A 21,817-nucleotide genomic window follows, 5' to 3' on the forward strand; every position below is an offset into this window, starting at 1 on the left:
GAATTACTGGACTCTTACACAGGCTTCGCAAGGGCCTACAGCGTTCCAGGGTAGTGTGTCAGGGTACACGTCCCCCACTTCGCCACCGTACTATCCTCCGGAGTTGGGTAGGGCTGGAGGTGATCCGAGCGCCTTCCCATTCCCTTATCAAAGTGGTACCTCGCTACCACGTTCACTCGAAGCTGAACGTCAGGCTCATGGACGGCCACCCCATCATGAGTTATCTGAGGATGAAGGGAGGAGGAGCAGTGGAGAGACTAGAAGAAAAGCTCCCAAAAAGGTTGATGGGAAGCAGCCGACTTTCCTGACCAAGCTATATCAGTAAGCGATACATGATCTGAGGCGATGCCGCTGACTAGATTGCAGGATCCTGTGGGTGTGCACGCGCCGCCCCGCTCTCATCTTTCCGCTCACGTCAGCTCAGGAACACTCCAGAATATCACTCCATCATCAGATGGGACGAACAAGGAGACACGATTATCATTGAGAACCCTGAGGTTCTCGCAGCAAAGATCCTTCCACTGGTCTACCGCCAGTCTCGCTTTGCAAGCTTCTCGAGGCAGCTAAATGTGGGTCCGGATTGGGACGTTTGTTAATGATGGACCTCCAGATCTACGGCTTCATGCGGAAAGTGAGCTTGCGACATGTAGACAAGGACATCAATGATCCGGATGCGAGTACATGGGGTAAGTGGACATGCGCAGTCGTGCTTCCGGTTGACGTCCTGCAGCTCATCCATTCCTCAAACGGTCATCTACCGCTGAGCAAGTTCTAGGTTTCAAGCGCAGAGTGCCACCGCGTCCGCCTCAAGCTGGCAAGCGACAGTCGTCATCTGTGCAAGACCAAAATGACCCATATCGGGATGATGCCCCGATGCACGGCTTATCACCATCGCCATCCGATCCGGGAAATACCTACCAGTCTCCTCCGGAGATGTATCAACCTCATCAGCTTGGCAGTCTGGGCGAAGATGAACCCGCTTCATTCCCTTTCAACCCGTCCCTCGTTCAGAGCTATCCCCCGCCGACAGGACTTCAGTCGGTATACGCTCCGCCTGCTCGTCCTGCATTCTACATGACTTCGTCCTCCGGAGGCAGTAGCGATTGTCTTGGCGGGTCTCTTCCAAGTCGACCGGTGTACTTTACAAGTCATCCGGCAGACCCTTCTATGCCTAGCACCCTTGTTGAGGGTGGCGTCCCAATCCCTCCGGATGCCAGTACTTCCACTGTGTTCATGTCTAGCAACGTCAGAACCGCACCGCAATCGGGTATCAATTCGTACCCTCAGACGGCACCGCCTTACGCCACGACCTTCCCGGACATCGCCAAAGTTACTCAGGGTCATCTACGAACCCGATCAGTCCAGGGTGAACCTCCCTCGGCTACAATCATGTCGCCCAGCTCTCAACCCACTCTAGGGGCCAATTTCGGTTACGTCGACTTTGACGATGTGGCGCTACGGCTCGGAGGCGATGTACCGACATACGATCCCCAAGATGCAGCCACATGGGTCAGGAGAGGATACAACGATATTCACACGGGTGAGCCTGTCCCATCGTTGGGATTCAGAGAGGTCAATCCCAATATGGTACCGTATCAATTCGCGCCAACTCTTCTTTCGCCCGATTCGACAACCGCAGACGCCTTTTCGCCCCAAAGTCAGATAGCCGAGACGTATACTTTCCCTCCGGCTGTCGAGGCTAACAAATCGCATACGGCCACGCCTCGCGCTATGCCGATCAGGATGGGGAGAAATGATACCAGGCGAGCGTCTGGTAGTCCGTACTCGCCTCGATCTCGACCTTCGCCTGAAGTGTCCCTGAGGGACATGGTCAGCTTCGGTCGTGGAACCGGCATGTCACGCGGCAGGCACAGCGCCACCGGGAGAAGTACTGAGATCAGGAGATCGCAAGATGATCGGATGGAGGGCGTCGAAGAGCTTCCCAGCGCCGATATCAGATTCGCGCAAGAAGGTCTGTTTGACGGGGTTCTTCAGGGTGATCAGGGGATGTGAGATGTGCATCTTTGGTGGCTCGTGTCAGTATCTCTGGATCTCTATTGTGGACAATCACTCGGTATCTTTCTGGCTTCGAGATCTGAATTCATCTGTATCATATGTAAGGTGTGAAGATCCACAGTGGGGGATCATTGGAGCACACTAAAGTCGCCTTGGACCCAACTCCTGTTCAATACCCACTTCCTGAACTTCCAGACCTCTACTCCGTCCACCGTATCCTGGACCAAGTCGACCGCAGACAGACCCGCGACGAGGAAGTGTGGAGCGCCGAGGTCTCCTCCAGTACCGAGATTGTAATGTTGATTCATGCTGTGGAAAGTTGCCCTCGCGGTTGTCTGGCCAGGGGTATAAAAGATGCGAATGTTGCTAGTGATGTGCGTCGTGTCCTGTACAAGGAAATGAGCATGAAACTATGGCTACAGGTCTGGCAGCTCATGATCATAGACAGCGACCCCCGGACCCACTTTGTTCGTCACGAAAGCCCATAGCGCATCATAGTCTAGAGCCCTGTCGCCGGGTTTGAATTCGAATGTGATGTCCTTAGACGCAGCTGTTGCCCATAATTCTGCATCGTTGGAATCTATGGCCGTGACGGCGCGATAGATGGCATCTGTGATTGCTTCTCTGGGGCTCAGATTGGGAATGAGGAGGTTGGAGGAAGTTGAGGAGGTCATGACTGGGAACGATTGGTGTGCGTGCAGTTTCACGTCGTACCTAATGAGCAATGTTCGTCAGGGTCCCCACCCTATAGGCTATATATATACGCGTGCAGATCTTTGTCAATATTGCATCATGCTCGACGCCACCTTGACCCACTTCGGACCTTAGATCTAGGTTCCATTCATTATAAAGGTTCGGTCTCCGAAGCAATCAGGGCGTCTCATCGGCATCTCATCGGCACAAGACCAGAGCCGATGGCGGCGAAGGTCAGTATTGAGCATGCGGGATGGAGGCCTAGATGAGAACGGCATGAAAGGCTTGCATCCTGCTTACATGAGAGGACGCAAGTATACATCAACTGCATTGATCATCACCAAACGTGCTCACTAATCCCATGACCGAGGTGTGGCATCGGTTCGAGGCTGGCCTATCAGTGGAGAACTCCTTGGTCGCCCTGCGCCCAGATCCTGTCCATCGCCCAATGCTTGATCTTCCAAACTTCTACTCCTTCCACGGAGCCTTTGACCAGATCAACCTTGTTGAGTCCTCCAGCAAGGAAGTACGGTGCCTTGAGGTCGTTCCCGGTCCCTCCCCCGTAATGCTGAGCGAGACCCGTGAATGTCATCTTGGCAGTATCGCTTCCGGAAGCGTACATGACGCGGATGTTGCTCGCAAAGTGTGTCGTATCCTGAGGGCGAAGCATCAGACAGGTTCGCGACCTAAGACAAGCAGCTTCGGACCCCCCCACCTTGGACGAGATGAATCCCCAGAGGGCATCCTTGCCAAAGCTGACAGTCCCTCCATTCATGGTGAAGACCATGTCGTCCGTCACGCTGGTCTCGAACAGAGCCTTGTCATTCGAGTCGAATGCCGTCTCAGCTCGATACAGGGCATCGATGATAGCTTCCCGGGGTAAGAGGTCCGAGCAGAGCTGGGACTGGACGGAGCTGTCAGACATGGCGGAGGGTTTTATCGAGATGGAGACGCTGGTCTCAACGAGGTGAGGTGTAGCCGTGAACGGGATGGTTGAGGGATGAGGATGTAAGTTGACATCACGAGTCACCCTTTTGTACCCTTTTGAAAGGATGGGACGGTACCGGTTGACCGAGCGACAAGCGTCTCACCCCACCACTCGGGAAGCGGGCGACAGGCTTGGCCTCTCGGGGTTGATTCGTAGTCCGTTGCGTCGTCGCCGAGGGCGATAGTCGATTGGCCCGTCAGTGGAGGCGCAACTTTCGTAGTACTATGTGCATGTGTAATCTCAAGCTAGCATCTGCTCAACGTTCAGCTCGAGGACGGTGATGATGTTCAGAATGGGTATAGCCTTGTGACGCCACATCCAAATCGCTAAACTTTTCTTGGTGGAGGTCAACAGATCTAGATCTCTTTTTGCCTTTGGCCTGAGGAACCTGCTTCGGGCATCGGAACATTTGATTGGGGGAAAGACCTATACAATGGGTCATGCAAGTAAAGCTACAGAGATGACCAATGCCTCGGTAGGACTTCACTCTATACTTAGCCCCTCGACGTCCTCGGTGAGCCTTTTCACACCGTCGCTTCCGACTCGATTCTCCGCCGTCATGTCGTCCTCGGCACCATCGATAATCACCGAATGAGCCGTAAAGAATGGATGACTGGCATTCAACACCCGGCCAGTACACGTATAACCCATTGGCGTGGCGTAGACATCTTGACCCTGTCGGCGAAGAGAAAGCCACTCTAGCAAAAATCCAGACATGTCATTGACGAATGGCTTCAGAGTCGTAGACACTGTGTACCCATTCGAAGGCCCAACCCCATTCTGCTTATGGTCCTTCGACGCCGAGATGAGCTGAGCGAGGATGTCGCAATCTTTGAAAGGCAGGTAGAGGCGACCAGACAGTATGCCGAGGTCGATCCTGAGCCAGTCTGGGAATGTGTAACTGGTAGGCAGCGCAGGCAAGGTGTAGTATTGCAGATCATCAAAGATCAGAGTGTCTTTCGTCACGGGTGCCGAGTATGTCACCAAACATGTATTTGGTGTGGCCGAGGATGCTTTCTTGGCAGATAGGAGAAGAGGAATGATCAACTCGACCTCTTCGGGGATGACGACAAGGGCGGTCTCCGTCTTACAGCTCCAGATGATCCAGTGGACAGGGCGCTGGCAACTGGTCAGTTCATGCCCTCTTTCGCCGCCTCAATACTGACCAAGAAATTGTCTCCAGTAGTCCTGTCATTGGATGGTAGCTTGATCGTCCGACTAAATTCCGGCGACACGAACAATCGACCACCAGAGTTCCTGACCTTGAACTTTGCGCCGAGCGATGTTCCGGAAATATAAGAGTATGCTTGTTTGACGCTACTGCTCGTTTCCAGATCACCTGTCCTGACGAACCGCTCCACGGCCCCGTGCAGTCCAGGGAAGCTAAAGGCATCCCAATGATGGGGTTTTTGGATCTCGCGGACTTCTTCGACTTGAAATTCGACTTCTCGTTCTTGCTCCACCTGGTCAAGGACACCAGCACCGGCCGAATGGTGTACACCATCCGTAGCATTCCCGTAGCGCTCGATCAGGCTAAGTTGCTGGGTTCCTGAAGGCGAATGGGTGGACGCAGATTCGCTCGGCTTTGACGGCCCAATCAGGTAGATATCCTGCAGAGATTGGGCTTCGGGCTGCTGTAGAACGTCCAACACGGCTCGTCGCTGATTCGTGTCCGTCAGGCAATCTCGATTGTCATATTGGGCGCTCATCCGCTGTGCAAAGTCACCGCCCTGACTTCGGTGCAGACCTTGAAGGTCATCGTGAGAGCGACATGTCTGCTCGAGTAGCCAGAAGACGATGTGCGAAGAAGTGATCTTCTCATTTGAGCCTAGGTGCTGGAGGTCCCGGATACTACGATCGACCTCGGGTGGAGCAAAGAACGTCACAGATTGAGTGGAAGCCACTTGACGAAGGCGCAATGCCGCTGAAGACAAGTCAGTGACATTGAAGATTTCACAGTCCGGAATAGAGATTCACCTTGCACCGTGAAGTCCTTAGTCTGTCCAAGAGCTAGCGTCAAGGCGCCCCTCCCGAACGGTGGCAGCTTGAGGTCGATTCCCCTTGTATGCGCCTCGTCAAGATAGACCACACATTCTGAGAGATCATCGGCGAAAGGAGTAGCCAGTAATGGCACTTGCTTCAGCCAAGCACCTCGGTACATGACCATGGCTCTACCATCATCTGTGAAGAAGACAGCTGCCTTGGCTTGGGTGTCGACTTTGAGCCACGTCGCGGCAAGAGTTTTGTTGTCCATTTCCAGAACAAAAGCCCCCGCGTCGATCAGAATCCGTATCCTCTGGTCTTTCATCCTTCTCAAAAGATCCTCTTCCGAGAGCCGTTGACCGGAAGGGTGGCAAAGAATATTGTAGACCTGGTTTCGGGGTTCCAAAAGGTACGTGAGGACTTCGGCATTGGTGTGCAAGAGGCCAGTGAGATCATCTTGTTGAATCGCGCCAGGTAGAAGTTGTCGATTGTCATTAGTGCCACTGAAACCTGTCGTCCTTGCGCCTGAGCTAGCCTTTGGCCCAACGACTATCTCGTCCAGTGACATATTTGGCACATCCCACGCAGACGCCTGTAATTTGACGGCGAATTGCTTGGCGTGCGATGGGAAAACGAAAGTGTTGAGATAATCGTCAATGACATGTCGGTTGTACCGCAGATGACCCCACAAATCACTGATCTGAGCTTGATCGTCCAGGTTGATGATATTCCAGTGTCGAATTGCAGGCTTCAGGTTGGAGGCTCCTCCATGCCACCTTTCGTAACGAGCTGCTGGATCCTCCGAAGCCAGGACCAATCTCAGGCCGTGTCGAAGCTGAACTTCGGTCAAGCCTTCATAGTAAAAGGCGAGACAAGTCAGAACGATTGCAACGTCGGGATGCCCAAATTCTGCTTGCGCAGAAGCGACACCCTTGGCTTCAAAAGGCACTGCCACAGGATGACGAGTAGGACTTAGTCCATATTGAACATTCCATCGTTTTGCGAGGCAGACGAATAGGATTTCATACGCCATAAGACCACGAGCAGTCAAGAGCTGTTTCTTGAATGAGTTCGGTTCGATAGCAAGGCTGCCAACCTCCTCGAGGAAGTCCTTGCTGACTGTCGCGTCGAGTAAGAAACGACAGATCTTCCCCTGGACATCAGGTTGAAGAGAGCTGCCAGGTGCGGGATGCACGAACCAAGCTTTGCCAGAGCAAATATCATCGACAAGGCATTGCTGTAAGCATTCTTGCACCTCGCGACGAAGAAAGTGGACCGTGGGGTACGACTCGTTTCGATTGATGATCTGAATGTCTGAGCCAAACTTCCTCTGCAGTCCGGGCAGATGACTCTCGATCAATGCCAGCAATCCTTCGGCAACGAGCCAACGGAAAGGGTGGCCATCAACAGTCGTTTGAGCGCCACTAGGGTAAATCAGTTGCGTCTTGACCGAGAGCGTGTGGTCCGACTCGTCCAAGATATCGCGAGCATGAACGCTCAAACGTTTCTGAAACTCGAGCATTCGAGCAGCCTCCTCGTGGTACTCTGGTCCGTCAATCAATCTCTGCCACCCTCGAAGTTTAAATGAGAGCAGGTGATCCGTAGTCGTCAGGAGTATACCACGAGAATCGCGCGCAGCCCTGTGAAGGGACTCGTAGACCTCTAGCATCCCTTGCGTCGTCGACGTCCGTCGCGAGAACGGTATATGAGCGATCGAACGACCGACCAGACCACCGATGCGGCTTTGCGTGACTTGGGCAGTCTGTATCACGAGAGGTTTTGGCACGGTGATGCGTACCAGACTCTCACCATCTGCCAGCTCTGCGACGACCATTGGCATGATCACAGAGGTTTTGCCTGGAGTGACATTGTCAGCCAATGCTACATGATGAGGGATTCAACTGACCCTGTCCCATGTTCATTTGCAGCAGACTGTTTCGACCACTGCGAGGTGAGATGATGGCCCGGGCAACATCGACCTGCGTCGGGCGGATCAAGATGTTGCAGTCGAGTTCAATAGATAGCCAGTCTTGATGCTGCATTGGGTCCCAGTTCTCGTGTCCAGCATGGGTAATCTCCTCGTACGCTGCCTTGCGATTACCTTGTTTGAGGGTATGCAAAATACGCTGCAATCTTTGCAACTCTGTCAAGGCTAGACCATAGGTGGTGAGGAACTGCTTGAAGGGCGCTCCCATTCCAATGTCAGACTGTTGGCGCAGCAGAGGGAGAATCGTGGCTGGCGACGCGATATCCGAGAAAAGATTGCCATCGACTAACCACTGAACATGGGGATGGGCTTTCAGAACAGCCCGTCGTAGATCCTGAAAGATCTTGCTGGCATGCTCTCGAGCCAAGACGATCTTCGATTCCACGACCTGCATGACGGTGTGAAACTGCCAATCGTCGACCCGCTCAGGAACAGTTTGATTGTCGAGCGCTGCCAAGCTGTCGGAGAGATATCTGGCATACTCTTGGCGGACGGTATTCGGTTTTCGTAGCCCCTTGACCTCGAGGAACGAATCCAAAACGATCTTCAGATTTTGTCGAGGATGTTGTCCAACTCGTGGACGGGTGCTGACCGATATTGGACCGATGATAGCTGTCGCATTTGAGGTTTGCGTTATCACAGGAGGGATCAGCGGCGATACGATATCATCGCCCTGCAAAACATTGGCCAATCGTAAAGGCAGCTTGCAATTATTAGGATTGTCGGATTGCGAGGGTAATGTCACTGGCAGAGGTCGGCCAACTGGAGGTCCAGTTTGTCGGTGCAGTAAACCGGCTTCTACAGCATCTACATATGCTTCGAGATCCTTGTTGTGCAAACGGCGTTCCCAATCTTCCTCCACAGATACCAAGGCATCAAGGAGGTGGAGAGACGGAAAGGAGTTGTAGTCGAGGGACCCTTTGGCTACATCGAAGGTTTGAGGCCATTGAGAGATGAGACATTGAGCGAGGCGCAGAGCCTCCTCCTCACAAAGCAGCCTATGCGCTTCTTCTGCCCTGAGGCTAGCCTCGTCGCCGAAAATAGAGCTGGCGATGTTGTGACTGAAAGGTCGATGGGCGTGTCGCATTCGAGAGACCAATTCCTCCAGTGTGGGGCACTCTCGCTTTTTGAAACCTGCGAATTGAGGATGCCGAGGAGGACAAATCTCAGCAATCGACTCATCCATCGCTATGATAGCGAGCCAATGCAATAGATCCACATCCACTTGAGGCGAGAAGGCCAGCAGAGCGAATCGGAACTCGCGTTTGGAGTTTGGTCTTATCGAGGATGTCCGTCGACAAAAGTCCACTAGTTCGCCGAATTGCTCAAAAAAGTTGACGACGATCTGGTCAACGAGTGGCCCCCGGTTACCTTGCATGGATTGCGGCACCCCGCCGATCAGGTCGGACTCTTCGAGTATATCGGTCAAATTTCGAGATGAGTCGAGTGGAGTTGACGATCTCATCGCATAGACTAGGTTGTACACATTGGTGCTGAAGGGAGGGCGATCGCGTCGATGTCTGCTATTATAGACCCGGGTTGACAAGTCTGCCCCCCAGGCAGCAGCCGCCTCCGAGACGATGACCCCTGGGGCATAGACGGCTTGTTGAAGCTCGCCTCGTTGACGGAGGTCAGATGGTGGTTTTGGCTCGGTTGAGCTCGTGTCTGAAGGATCGATGAGTTCCGGATTTTTTCAGGCAAACAATTCACTCACCTCCATTCTCCGCAGAGCTCGTCTCAGAGAATAATGCCAGCTTGAACGACTTGTGCTCGATGTCATAGATCAGAGCCTCGAATGCGTCCGACTGTACAAATGATGGGAGCATGTCGTCCCATTCGACCTTTTGCAGACATTTGAGGCCCTGAGGATAGTACTCTCGTTTAGGTAGAAGTCCCCGCAGTGCCCGGAGCGCTATTTTGGGTAGGTTTGCCAGGGGTTGCCAAGGTTGCGCAACCGCTGATCGCAAAGTCTCGGCCGCTTCCTCTGTGCCAGTTCGACCCGTGAGCGGATCCGGCGAACAGAACGTAGTCAAGGCGTGGATCAGGGCCTTGTTGTAGATAAGTGCTGGTTCAGGCACACAAGTCAGTCGGCCTAGAGTGTCATCGACCTCGAAACGTCCAAACATCGGATCCTCGCGAATGCCGATGCTGGCCGTACAACCGGGTCGCCATCCACCTTCAAGAGCATAAGGGCTGCCAAGGGGAACCAGAATAAACCTCTTTGTTTTGTTTTGCACATCTCGGAAAAACAGCTTGCCTCGTAGACCGTACCAAGTGCCCGCATCTTGATCAGGGTCGATCTCAGCCTGCAGCTCCCGGCATTCCAATCGACCCTTATTCACGTGAAAAGTGAGGTCATACACCGGGATCCGCACGGTCAAGGCCCCTCCCGGTTGATAGACAGTCAACTGCTCGGGTGCAACAAAGCCACCGAAGATGCTTGCAATCTGGCGAAAGAGACCGCTCTGAGGACCAACGAGCTGGGATTGTCGACGAAAAGCTGTCCGATTGGCCAGACTGATTATCCAATCGCTATCATTTGGTTTCCAGGCCCGGTTCAGATGACGAACTTCTACGTTGCCGGTTGATAGATTGATCCAATGGCAACGGTTCTCCCTCAATTCATTGGGCAAGTCGAAAGTCCCTGGAAGGAAGAGTATGTCGGGCGCCAAGAATTCTAGAATGTGCCCGGTATTGAGCGATTCTGCGCGAATGACAACATATCCATCTCTCGTGCCAAAATAAACCCGATGACCTTGATGTGCTGAATCAAGTCGATGACTCAGACCTGGCATGCGGCAAGGATATGTAACCAGGTGCCTGCCTTTGAAGAGAATCTTGATGGCTGCGCATTCTCGGATATGAGCCGGTAACTTGCCACGGGGTCCACCTCCCATGAGCAGATGACCTTCCAGCAAGTGGAATTGAATAGGTTCAGAATACGATCGTCCCTGCCGATATTCGATCAGATCCGACTGGAGCCAGTTATCTTTCTCGTCGCCCTGGAAAGTCCAACGCGTGAATTTCGATGTTTTCGACGTGCCCAGCCAATGGCGAGACATTCCATCACTGACTCCCTCAGGGAAGTCTCGAATGCCTTGTCGGAGTGTGTTTCCGAGTCGGAAGGCTAGTCGGGCGTCTCGATGAAAAAGGCGCTTCAAGGCGGAATCCAGGAGCTCCATGCTCACTGAGATATTTTCCTGCAGAGCAGCAGATGCCACTGTCCACGCAGCGAGGTCATCCTGGGCAAAGGGCAGATTGGCTTCGGATCGATACGAAAGGTACACGTTGAAGGTCCGCCTGCAAAGGAGAGACGCCTGTACGATGTACGTGGCGGTCCTCGTTGCCACATCGTCCTCTGTAACGTCTTTGAAGTCTTGCCGAAGACTAATGATCCACTCCAAGAGGGTCTCTCGGAAATCGAGCAGCAGCCGGGAAGCTTGCTGAATAGTGTCGGTAGTCGTGCAAAGGTATAAGGCTCGCAAAGTCAGGGTCACGAGCATGCTCATGTATCCCACCTCTCGCCAATTGGACCGAATTATGTCAAAGTGAGCGCGAATGCGATCAAATAGCTGGGAGCAGAATGCAGGCTCTTTGAAAAGGACGTGAATTGTGTCAGAATTCGTACTGCCTGGATCATACGGTCCAGCTTGAAGACTCAATTGACTGACCATCCGCGACGTGTCTACGTTGCTGAACCCCAGATTCGTCGCCCCCAGTTCCAGCAGCAAGTTGGGCCAGCGCGTCATTTTCCCATGCAGCAGTCGTTGGAGCGCCGCAAATTCCTGGTCTGAGCATGTGCTGGGTCGTTTGGTCTGATTGGCTATTGTCTGATACGAAGAAGGCCCGTCTATGACTGTGTCAGGGTGGTTGCCGAGATTGAAAACCGAAGTGTCTTCGAGGGGCTGGGGTATCAAGACGTGGCACAGATGTTGCAGTGTCAACTGGCCATGAAAGTCGGAAGGCCAGAGATTGTCTTCGTCGTCCAACAGGTAGAACGACGCGCCGCATGGCAGCAAGATCGACGATTTCGAAGGCTTGCCACCAAAACTGGAGAATTTATAATGCGTCTGCTGGAAGTACTTTGTTCTTGAACCCAAAGTCAAGTTGGCCTTTGACTGTCTGTATCCCGTGAGGGGTCCGTGTCGATGGAGCACCGACTCAACCTTGACGTTGTTCGGTCGTCCTGGGTGGAGAAGTCTTTTGAAAATGAGCCACGTCACGTCGCGGTACTCCGCAAGCTCTGAGTCTATGCCAAGCTCGAATATCACAGCTTTCATTTCCGAGTCGATTGATGGGAGATAATCTTCATGGACTTGAACCGTTAGTGTGAATCTCGCGCGACCGTGCCAGCATCGTGTACAACCACGAACATCTCGTTTTCCGCAATAGAAGGTACAGCGACAAGTACCGCTGTGATACTCGGTCGTATGCTCGTCAAATTCGTCACTAGCTCTCTGCCACGCAAGCAACGCCTTCTCTCGCGCCGAGTCGTTTTTGGCGCGAATGCCACGTTCCAATGCTTGAAGGGCTGAAGATTGAGCCACAAAACGTACAGCGAACGAGTTCTGACCAATGGGACTGAACAGAGTGACTGTGGGGTACGTGCACGCGCGTTTCCGCTTCTGCAGATAGTCTTGAACCTGTCTCAAGCGTTCTACGTCGGCGGATTCCAGCAGCTGCAGTGCATCGAGGATATCGGAGGAGAAACAGGGGTCGAATTCTTTCAACAGGGGCCACAGACCAGTTGCGATTCTGTCAAGTCGCACCCACAGCTCGAAGATGGTGAGAAGATGAGGGCTGATATCCTCTGGATCGCCATGATCGAAAGAGAGAATGGTCTGCAGTACGTCGCGAATATCCTTCGCCAGCTCAAGGCACTGCTGCCTGTGGCCAAATGATTGCACCGAAAAGCGATTGTCCACAAGACGTTGATCTTTCCCTACGGCAGCGTAGATGGGCGCGTTGAAGCGGTCCGCAGATTGAATAGCCGGAATTGCTGAGGGAGGCACCGCTCGCTTGGCTGTGACTCCAGCGTCAGGCATGGACAAGAGATTGTCCAGGAACTGGCCAGACTGGGAGAGGCGAAGGGACAGGGCATCGTTTGTGGCTCGATCAGGGACAAAAGGAACTTTGAGAGTGGTGGACTCCCGATAGCTGAGCCAAATCGCTTCCAAAACACTGGAGGCACGTTCGGTCTGCATCTTGACGGTTGAACTTAGGGTCGAAAAAAGCTGCTCATACAAGATCTTGGTATGACCCGTAGCACTGTTCCTGGAGACTTCCAGCTTGGCCATGCGTCGGCAGACTTTCGCCTGAAGTAGTTGGATCCGCGATGGAGCCAGCCCACCGCAGCTTACGTCTCCAAGCAAGTCGGAAAGGATGGTCGTAATGAGAAACTTGTAACAAGCCCGTCCAGGGCTGCCACCGTCGTGCTGATCGTTCAGCGTCAAGGCAAGATGCCGTTACGCGGCAGCACGGAGGACTAGCCACATGGGATGTCGTCGCCAAGGAAGCAAGCCTTTGCCCACATTGATGTCGTCGCGTACTCGCTTTCGCAGGATTGGTACGGTGATAGAAGTCCCGATGGCTTCAAGCATAGGTATGAGCATTCCGGTGATGAGAGCGGGATCGGTAGTGTCTCGGACCTCCACAACAGATGCCTTTGCCTTTTTGGCAACGGCTCTGAGGAATTCCAGTGATTCGGACGAGGCGTCCTCGAAGAACGCAGCGAGGCATTCTCGAAATTGAGGGTCATCGAAGTCGGTCCTGGAGATTTTGGCGCTATGACCAGGAAAGTCCCAAATCATTTTACCCGGCGACGCCAGAACAGCTTCAGATGAAGGTGAAGCCTCGAAGTGTTCGAAGACTATGCTGCCATTATCATCCCCACTACGAAAAGGTGTCAGCATCATGATCTGGCTGGAAGAGAACTTACCTGTCGGTGATTCGACGCATGAGTACCGCAGCGTTCTGACCTTGAAGATAGATGATCAGAGTCTGGTCGACATCCAGCTTTTGGAAATAGTATAGCAGAGTCTCGGCACTCAGAGCTTGACCTCGGTGCAAATCCAAGCACCAAGTCAAGGATTGTTTGAGTCCAGTTAGAGCTTTTGTTACGACCGGAGGGACTTCAGCTGCCGAGACTTTGTCGCACGCCTTGAGCATCCGCTCGATGAGATTTTGACCGAGATCGTCCGTCTCATCGGGCTTGAGATCGCCCGTGTTCGGCAATCTGGGTGGCAGCACCAGGTGATCGTGCAAGGTCTCGAGAATCGAAGTCATGGCAGCTTAGGCGCGATCTCGACGGGGTTGAAAAGCGATGCACAGGGACGAGCTGAGTTCTCGGCTGTTCGAAAAAGGGGGTTAGCTGAATGGCTACACATCGTAGCTTACCAGAGCAGATATAACGATTTTTAGAATACGTCGAGGCTCTTGATTCTGATAGTTTCCGGAAGACCTGCGAAGTCCTGTCAGGATGAGAAGCAGATTGTAAGGAATGGAGGGTCAGGATCATTGTCAGCATTCTTATAGCGACAGGTGGGCCTTGACGGCCCTATCTACGAGCACATCACAAACAGGTCTGATAAGTGGAAAGGATGGGTTGACGTAGATAGAGGCTTGCGAACTGATGACGGTCAGCAAGGGGCTGTTAGCTTGTATGACAAGGGAGCTAGACGGGAGCATCGCGACCATATCAGGATGCAGGAGTTGCACCCGAGCGGGTCGTAGAGGTCCTGCTGGGGGTCTACATGGAATGGTGATGACTCTGTGAAGAGTTGAGGATGATTTAAACGAAGTGCCCTGTTTGGCTGCGGACGTCGGTTTTCTAAAGCTTTCTAATAGCATTAGCGTTGTTTGGTAATGTCCCACGTGGAATTCGTAATCAATGCAAAATGCCTTCGGTCCCTGCTTGGCGTTTGAAGAGCTGAAATTTCAGATTCGACCCCGACGACGAGGATGCAACAGCTTGAAGCGGGTCAAGAGCTACTGACATGGCTCAGAGATGCGGGAGGTCTGGTTCATCCAGCCTTGGAGCTGCGTATGGGTGAGCTGTCTGGGCTCGCGAGCTTTCACTTACAGAATTATCAGATGAAGACACCGGTCTCAGTGCCTTCACTTCCAGAGAGGTCGGAGCTGCTGAACAGCTCATATCGTGCCCGTTCGACTTGGCGATAACGATAGAGGTGGCGACTGGAGCCATCTGTAGTATCTATGGTATACAGGAAAGCGAGTTGCATGAGTGGAATGAGCGGATGAGGATAGTGACCTACTTGGTACTTCACCACGTTCATTCCGGTTCATCGTGAGTTGGGTCAGAGCGAGATGCATTGACAGAGCAGAGACTGGCCGGAAGCTCTCGGTCATCTCAAATACGTCAACTCTCTGCCGAGTGCTGATCTTCTCCTCACCCCGTTACACTACTCTGAGCCGGAACTCGAGCTGCTGCAGGGTACCAACATGTACGGAGCGATCGAGGCGCAACGAGCTCTGTGGAAGTCGGAGAGCGAGAGGATAAACGAGGCTGTCAAAGACCCCAGATTGACTTGGTGAGCTGAGGGCCTTTACGCCGGACGAGCCTAGCTCAGTTTCTTCTCTCAGGGACCTGTACCTCCTCTCTGCCACCCATTATCAATCTCGTGCATTTCCTTCAAGACTCTTGAAGCTCGCCACAACTAGCACCTATGTCAACGCCATTCCAGAACCATCCACCGAGGATGAATCGTACCCTATGCTCCTACCTGGTGTGGACATTTTCAATCGTGAGTGAGGATCGCGGCCGCTACAGCAACGTCTGACCTGGCTCAGATGCTCGAGGCCAACCCGTCACGTGGCTGTCCACATCTATCCCTTCTGCAGAGGGATCTTGCCCCTCCGTCGTCGTCCTTGATCGTGGCGGTATACGCGAAGGCGTCCAAGTGTTCAACAACTATGGACCGAAATCAAACGAAGAATTCCTGTTCAGCTACGGTTTCGTGTTGGATCCAAATCCAGACGATACAGTGACTCTCAAAGTCTCTTCTGGCGGCATGACTCCAGAAGGTGAAGCTCGACTGAAGGAGAGACGTCTCGACGCGAACCGAAAGTTTGTGCTAAGGCTTGATAGTCCTGTTCCGCAAGATCTCCTCAGGATGTTACGGGTCGTCCTCGGGGAAGAAGTCGAGGTGGACAATAACGGTGAAGACGAGGATGACTTGCATGCCGAGCACGAAAGGGAGGTCAAGACTGTCGAGCTGGAATTGGATGTCCTGGGTCTGCTTGGCTCCATGCTGGAAGACAAGCTGGCCAAGTTGCCCCCGATGAAAGAGGACAGCACTGGCGTGCGGGAGGAGGTGGCGAGAATGTGTCGGGTCTATGTGCAGGGTGAATTTGTTTATCCGAGCTTTGCTGATGCCTTCAGGCCAATCTGACATCCTGTCAAACACCATAACCACTGTTATTGATAAGATAGATCAACTAGAGAACATGCTGGATCAAGGCATGGGCGAGTGTCCATGCTGCTCATGAGTGTAAGATCTGTTGTATAATCTGGAATAGTGAGAACATGCTGCATGGGTCATGCCTCATCTACAACTCTGCAATCTTCTGCTTGACAGTGTGCAACAGTCCGTTCGTCTTGGTGGCTGAGACATCCTGCTTGGCCTTGGTCTGAAGTCCAGAACCAACGTATCCCTGTTTCTCCAACGATCGTTCAATCTCGACAAGTTCAGCACACTCCGCTTCGACGTGCTTCTTCGTCTCGGCAGAGACGGTGGGCAAAGGTCGACGAGCAAGAGCAGCGGCCTCAGGATAATGGCAGGACCAGACTGTTGCCCACTGAGAGGAGGATGAGCCCAAGCTCTATCCGCTGATACGACACAGCCGGCTCACCTTTGTTCCCAATAGACCGCCCTTTCCAAGCGACCACTCGGCTCTAGAGATGAGACCTGCCAATTCCAAAGCCTCTGCTGATCGTCCACTTGAGGCCAGCTCGTAGACTTTGGCAACAGCTCTCGGCGCGACGTTGGTCATTCCAGTGATGGCTCCGTGACCTCCTACGGCGACAGTACCTAGGAGGTAATCTGTCGCACCGCCGAGGATGGTGTAGGGGCCTGAGGCAGGTCAGCATGGTGGAACAACTCATAGAGCCGTTGGGATCGACTCACTACCGTACGATTTGACGGATGCCTCCCGAGCGATCCTTCCAATGTCGTGATCTGTATGTTTGATTCCAGCAATGTTGGGGTGTTTAGCGAGTTTCATGGTGAGCTCGGAGGATAGCTGGATACCCGATGAGACGCCAGGGTAAGAGTAAATGATGATGGGGATGGGGGAGGCATCCGCTAGCTGAGGAGATCTGGCATTCAGCACGAGATGAAGACTGAGCAGCACGGTCCGCTCACCTCTTCGAAGAACGCTTGGCAGGCATCGTTGCTCATGTGTCCTGGAAAGTAGGACGGAGGGAGAGCAAGGGCAAAGTCTGCACCTGCCTCTGCTCCATCTCTGGCGAGCTGAATGGCTTCTCGAGTGGACTGAGCACCGACAGTTCCAGCAATGATAGCTCCGTGATTGCCGCAGCGGATGAATGCATCTCTTGCCGTGCGGATGAGCTAAGGAAAGTTGTCAGCTATGACTGGACTCCAGCCACTACAAATGAGCCGCGGTAGCCCTCTCACTCACTTCTTTCTTCTCTTCTCTGTTAAGAGCCACTGCTTCTCCAGTGGAACCTTGGAGAACTACACCGTCCAGACCCGCTTTGGCCAAGAACTCCATATGCTTGACATGAGTCTCAATGTCCAATTCTTGTTCTCTTGTAGGCTTGAAGAAAGTGACGGTAGGGCAGTAGATACCGGGAGGCAGGGTCTTGCCGGTGGAGTTCGTTGAGACGGTCATGGTGGGGAGTATCGCTTAATGAGGTCCTTGACTCAAGCTGGTTCTGAGGTATGTTATGTATTGTCAAGGATGATCACACAGCACTCACTACCTGGCGTTTTTGTATTTCCCGGTTCCATCCCAATCGGATCAGCAAAAGTCGGCAGAGATTCGGGAGTCGGGCCGAGCGGCGAAAATCTACGGCAAAGTAAGGAGAGTGGGGGAGAGAGACATGCGATGGGATATGATGATATGCATGCTTACATCGTCTCTCTCTCTCAAATGAGGTCTTACACATGACAGATCGTATTCCTCCTTCCAAGATTGTGTGCTCTTCGACCTCTCTGTCCAAGATTGCACGCTATTCACAACATGTACCTGTCTCGCTTCGATCTCACCCGCACCAGCTGTCACTTGCAGCTGAAATTGTCACTGTGCGCTTGGCAATGACACTTGCCGCAAGCCTGGGCCGTGAGCCGATGAATCATCTTAAGAATCAGGCAGGGACAGAGATCTGGCATCGCTTGTGGAGCGGATGCTGATACAAGTGGCGTTTGGAGGAGCTGCTCAATGAGCTGAGAGCTGGTCGGGGAGGGCAAGTGGTTGCTTCCGCGGCCGGAATGAGAAGGGGTCTGGGGGACAAGCGAAGACGACTTTGGAGATGCAGGGCCGCTTTCGCCATGCTCTAAGCCCATGCCGTGATGGTCTTCGTTGCCAGTCATGTACTGGTCGACGCTGTCTTCCGAGGGCGATTCTTCGAGATGATCATCCTTCCGGGGTTGAGACTTCTTCCGGTGCTCTGGAAGGAATACATCGTAAGCAGGTCCGAGGAGGGGCGATCTTGCGACAGAGACAGGTGAGGGATCCGCAGGGACTTTTGTGAGAGTCACTGTGATGGACGACTCTTCGCCTGGACCCGGAAGAAACGAGTTCACTTCAGATGCCTATTCCAGTGTCATCGTCATCCGCTCAGTCAATGTAGCATCTCACCTGTCCTTCGGTCCGGTCATCCTGCTCCAAGAGATCGCGTCCCACGTCGGTATCCACGTCCTTGTCGCTATCATTGGTTTTGAATATCCCTCCGAGGACGTCGAGCGGTGACCCAGCTGGAAGTGACTCAGCGCCACGCCGGAGCTGAGAGGGGGTCACTCACCGCATTCTTCGTCCTCGTCCAAGAAGTCTGTGTCTTCACCAATAGTTCCGGCACTGATCACTCTAGCCGATTCGGCACCGACCACTCTGTTCTTGCCAGGCAGAGGGCTCGGCGTTCGGACGGCCCACGTTGGGAATTTCTTCGAAGATGTTCCAGAGACGCGCTGTTGTAGGAGTGATGTGGGGGTCTGAATCACTGGGTCAGGGGAAGATCGAGGCGAGGGTGTATCTGACGAATCTGGCGTCATGGCCCATTGGCTGGGACGTGGTGTCTCAGGAGCATCATACGGAGTCTGGGGGATGCCGACTCCGGCTGGGCTGGGGGAAGGAGTTCGCATGTCAATGATGGGGACAATGTCGCTGTCGTAAGCTGTCCCGGGGACAGGAGCTCCTCCCGGCACCGTGCTCTTCTGCTTCTTCCTACATTCCTTCGTCAGCAGATATCATGCGTAGTGAGGCCTTCCACGAGGATCTGGTAGAAAAAGCCTCATATTTCTTGGGACCAGGGCACTCACCTCTGTTTCTGAGTCTGCATACTCGTCGGTCCCTTCTCGACCTTGGCACCTCGCTTCCTCTTTTGCACCTGACTGGCGTGATCAACCTTTCGGCCGTCCTCCCAGGCGAGATCGTGGGATCGAAAGAGATGTGTCCGGAGCTTGCTGAGGAACATAAACTCTTTTTTACAGAGGCGCACTGGGCAGATGTACTCCGACATGATGCTATGACAAGAAGGATAGTGTAGGTTGATGTTGTCAAATAGCGGCTGAGGAATCCTCGCTCGTTGTGAGATGGAGGAATGAGCAAAATTGACCTCTTCACTAGCATCTCGTCAGCATTGACAGTCGCTATCGATCCGAGCTAGACTCAGCGGTAGATGCACACACACATAGAGGAGGTTACTGGGAGACATACACGTTGCCTAAGTAGCACCTCGAGGCGTTGTCATGGTGAGAATGGCAACGAGGTGCAACGGGACTGCATGCCCAGTGGCATCGCCACATCCCACGATGGTCTTATTCAACAGATCATCGTACCCTTGCTTCTCGCCCCATTGGTATGTGTCACATAGAGCGCCTAGATCTCTGACAGATTCTCTGGGACATGCCGTTCTGGCATCGATGCATGCGACAAGACCATACCAGACCCTAGAGCCCCCCTCCCCCCCCCTCCCCCCTCGACCATACCCCCTTCCTGCTGTGTTCCCCACGTGAGCTGCCGCCACAAGTTGAATTTGCCGCGGGAATTGGTGGCAACACGCCCCTCCACGACCACCCCATCAGGGACGTGTCTTTAGGGACCAACCTCTTGTTCTTTCTTCTCAGCACTCTTCGCGCATACCTGCAGAGTCAAGTCAAACTTACCAGCTCACTCCACCTCTACTCCGCTCACTGGATTTTCCTCCTGCTTATCTTCCTCCCGAGACCATTTACCATGTCCGCCGAACAAGCTTCCAACAACGCAGCTCAGATCGCTGGAGACATTCCAACTGAGGATGCTGGATACAGGGTGAGTGGGACCGTCCATACAGAGGGACGATGACCATCTGTGATCTGATATGAGGATAATTTATCGCGCCTTCTAGGTCTACGTCGGAAACCTCTCGTACAAGGTACGTCGATCGCTCGGATACGTGCCCCGCTTCGCGCCGAGCCGGTCGCGTGCGGCGGTCGAGCTTCATCTGATATCACTGTCAGGCTACTGAGGAAGAGGTCCGAGAGTTCATGAGCAAAGCCGGTGGTGAAATGTGAGTTGACGCTCGACTTTGCAAAAGCTCATAGCTGCCCAGTCTCTCGGTCGTCATCCCGCTCAAGTTCAAGCGTCCCGCTGGATACGCTTTCGTATCGTTCAAGAACGAAGCCGACGCCAAGAATGCCGTGGAGAAGCTAGACGGGCAGGGTGAGTATTGATCGAGCGTCACTTGCTGAGATGTTCGCAGAACTTGGCGAACGCAAGCTCGCTCTTCAAGTGGCTCGATCGAGAGAAGAGCAAGCTGAGCGCCGTCAAGCTCATGTAGAGAAGCGAGAGGCTGCTAAAGCTGCCCGGGAATCCAAGAAGGCAGCTGCGGGTGAAGCCAACGGGGAGGCGGCCGAGGAGGGCAAACAGAAAAAGCCAAAGGTGTGTAGACGTACGAGCTTGCTGGTTCTTATGTTGACACCTTCACCCTAGCGTGCCTCTCGACGTCGTCAACCTGGTGAGGCTGACGACGATGAGCCCGAAGCAGAGGCGAACGGAGATGGTGCGGATGCCGCTGAGAAGCCCAAGAAGGCGCCAAAGGCCAGGAAACCCAAGGCTCCGGCGCAGGGAAGGATCGACGACAAGGCGGGCGAGAACGGTGAGGTCGCGGAGAAGAAGCCCAGGGAGAGGAAGCCCAGACAACCCAAATTGGAGTTGACTGGAGAGATGAGCTCGGTGGGTGTCAGACTTGGCAGACTCGGTGAAGATTCTCTGACAATGAGTAGAACACCATCTTCGTCGCCAATCTCCCCTTCAGCGTCGACGACGAAGCTCTCTCTGCCATCTTTACGAACCTTTCTATCCGTGTCAAATCGGCCAAAGTTGTTCGCGGGAGTCGACGAGGCCGTGGAGGTCGTCCCTACTCTGCGTCGAGAGGATTTGGTTTCGTTGAGGTGGAGGACCCCGCCCAACAGGCTGAAGCTGTGGAGAAGGCAGAAGGCAGCCTGGTCGGAGACCGAAAGATCTCGGCCAAGATTGCTCGGGAGATGAAGCCTATTGAGATGGAGCAGGTCGCAGAGGCTCAAGAGGGGACTGCGTGGTGAGCCGGGTGGTCTGGAATTCGCGGTCTCAGCTCACGTCGAGCACAGATTGCCGCCCCATCTTGGTTTAGCCTGCAGGTCATCTTTGCATCCCTCCGTCATGAGAGGCCTGCAAGCAAACTGTCAGGCTCTATAGTCCTTCCCGTCTGCAATCTCTCAAAAGGCCCTTGGATCCGGGACGCAAGGCGTCTACTAATGATTCAATAAAACCTGTTGTATATAAACCGAAAACTATGGACGAGATCCTCCATCAATCTCTCGTCTTTTGCATTCTCTTTTCCCCAGAAAGAGAGCATGTCGCATATTATAGCGGGTCTCTCTGTAATCATCATGCATCTTCATGACGATGTGCTGAGGGCTGAGGGGGATCAG

At 53.5% G+C, this 21,817-nt stretch overlaps 8 protein-coding genes across 8 annotated transcripts; 3 read left to right on the plus strand and 5 right to left on the minus strand.

The window, feature by feature from the left end:
• The first annotated feature begins 500 nt into the window (after positions 1–500).
• BD324DRAFT_205595 (hypothetical protein) lies at positions 501–2,079 on the plus strand. Its single transcript, XM_022012173.1, has 2 exons — positions 501–686; positions 731–2,079. Exons 1-2 carry the CDS (start codon positions 596–598, stop codon positions 2,011–2,013), a joined length of 1,374 nt encoding a protein of 457 aa, XP_021868144.1. The 5' UTR covers positions 501–595; the 3' UTR covers positions 2,014–2,079.
• On the minus strand, positions 2,079–2,867 carry BD324DRAFT_205702 (hypothetical protein). The gene is made up of 2 exons (XM_022012176.1): positions 2,481–2,867; positions 2,079–2,426 (listed from the first exon to the last, which is right to left on the minus strand). Exons 1-2 carry the CDS (start codon positions 2,688–2,690, stop codon positions 2,145–2,147), a joined length of 492 nt encoding a protein of 163 aa, XP_021868145.1. The 5' UTR covers positions 2,691–2,867; the 3' UTR covers positions 2,079–2,144.
• An 83-nt stretch (positions 2,868–2,950) lies between these two features.
• On the minus strand, positions 2,951–3,996 carry BD324DRAFT_205619 (hypothetical protein). The gene is made up of 3 exons (XM_022012175.1): positions 3,425–3,996; positions 3,064–3,364; positions 2,951–3,001 (listed from the first exon to the last, which is right to left on the minus strand). The coding sequence occupies exons 1-2, from the start codon at positions 3,632–3,634 to the stop codon at positions 3,107–3,109; spliced, it is 468 nt and encodes a 155-aa protein (XP_021868146.1). The 5' UTR covers positions 3,635–3,996; the 3' UTR covers positions 2,951–3,001; positions 3,064–3,106.
• Position 3,997: 1 nt separating this feature from the next.
• Positions 3,998–13,048, minus strand: BD324DRAFT_205608 (hypothetical protein). The gene is made up of 5 exons (XM_022012174.1): positions 9,382–13,048; positions 7,587–9,332; positions 5,675–7,537; positions 4,864–5,621; positions 3,998–4,816 (listed from the first exon to the last, which is right to left on the minus strand). The coding sequence occupies exons 1-5, from the start codon at positions 12,962–12,964 to the stop codon at positions 4,181–4,183; spliced, it is 8,586 nt and encodes a 2,861-aa protein (XP_021868147.1). The 5' UTR covers positions 12,965–13,048; the 3' UTR covers positions 3,998–4,180.
• Positions 13,049–14,597: 1,549 nt separating this feature from the next.
• Positions 14,598–16,243, plus strand: BD324DRAFT_638868 (putative cytoplasm protein). The gene is made up of 6 exons (XM_022017165.1): positions 14,598–14,715; positions 14,760–14,973; positions 15,011–15,217; positions 15,270–15,430; positions 15,477–16,031; positions 16,069–16,243. The coding sequence occupies exons 1-6, from the start codon at positions 14,628–14,630 to the stop codon at positions 16,173–16,175; spliced, it is 1,332 nt and encodes a 443-aa protein (XP_021868148.1). The 5' UTR covers positions 14,598–14,627; the 3' UTR covers positions 16,176–16,243.
• On the minus strand, positions 16,236–17,540 carry BD324DRAFT_653899 (hypothetical protein; the record flags this gene model as incomplete). Its single annotated transcript, XM_022018719.1, has 5 exons — positions 16,236–16,484; positions 16,539–16,759; positions 16,814–16,994; positions 17,051–17,257; positions 17,328–17,540. 5 exons carry the CDS (start codon positions 17,538–17,540, stop codon positions 16,236–16,238), a joined length of 1,071 nt encoding a protein of 356 aa, XP_021868149.1.
• Positions 17,541–17,929: 389 nt separating this feature from the next.
• Positions 17,930–19,602, minus strand: BD324DRAFT_666094 (hypothetical protein; the record flags this gene model as incomplete). The annotated part of the gene is made up of 5 exons (XM_022018913.1): positions 19,556–19,602; positions 19,187–19,489; positions 18,673–19,091; positions 18,510–18,625; positions 17,930–18,463 (listed from the first exon to the last, which is right to left on the minus strand). Exons 1-5 carry the CDS (start codon positions 19,579–19,581, stop codon positions 17,930–17,932), a joined length of 1,398 nt encoding a protein of 465 aa, XP_021868150.1. The 5' UTR covers positions 19,582–19,602.
• A 367-nt stretch (positions 19,603–19,969) lies between these two features.
• BD324DRAFT_638880 (hypothetical protein) lies at positions 19,970–21,796 on the plus strand. Its single transcript, XM_022017166.1, has 7 exons — positions 19,970–20,177; positions 20,254–20,280; positions 20,366–20,415; positions 20,458–20,567; positions 20,608–20,786; positions 20,838–21,080; positions 21,131–21,796. The coding sequence occupies exons 1-7, from the start codon at positions 20,103–20,105 to the stop codon at positions 21,446–21,448; spliced, it is 1,002 nt and encodes a 333-aa protein (XP_021868151.1). The 5' UTR covers positions 19,970–20,102; the 3' UTR covers positions 21,449–21,796.
• The last annotated feature ends 21 nt before the right edge of the window (positions 21,797–21,817 follow it).

This window comes from Kockovaella imperatae, assembly GCF_002102565.1.
Source record: "Kockovaella imperatae strain NRRL Y-17943 chromosome Unknown BD324scaffold_17, whole genome shotgun sequence".
NCBI classification, from domain to species: domain Eukaryota; kingdom Fungi; phylum Basidiomycota; class Tremellomycetes; order Tremellales; family Cuniculitremaceae; genus Kockovaella; species Kockovaella imperatae.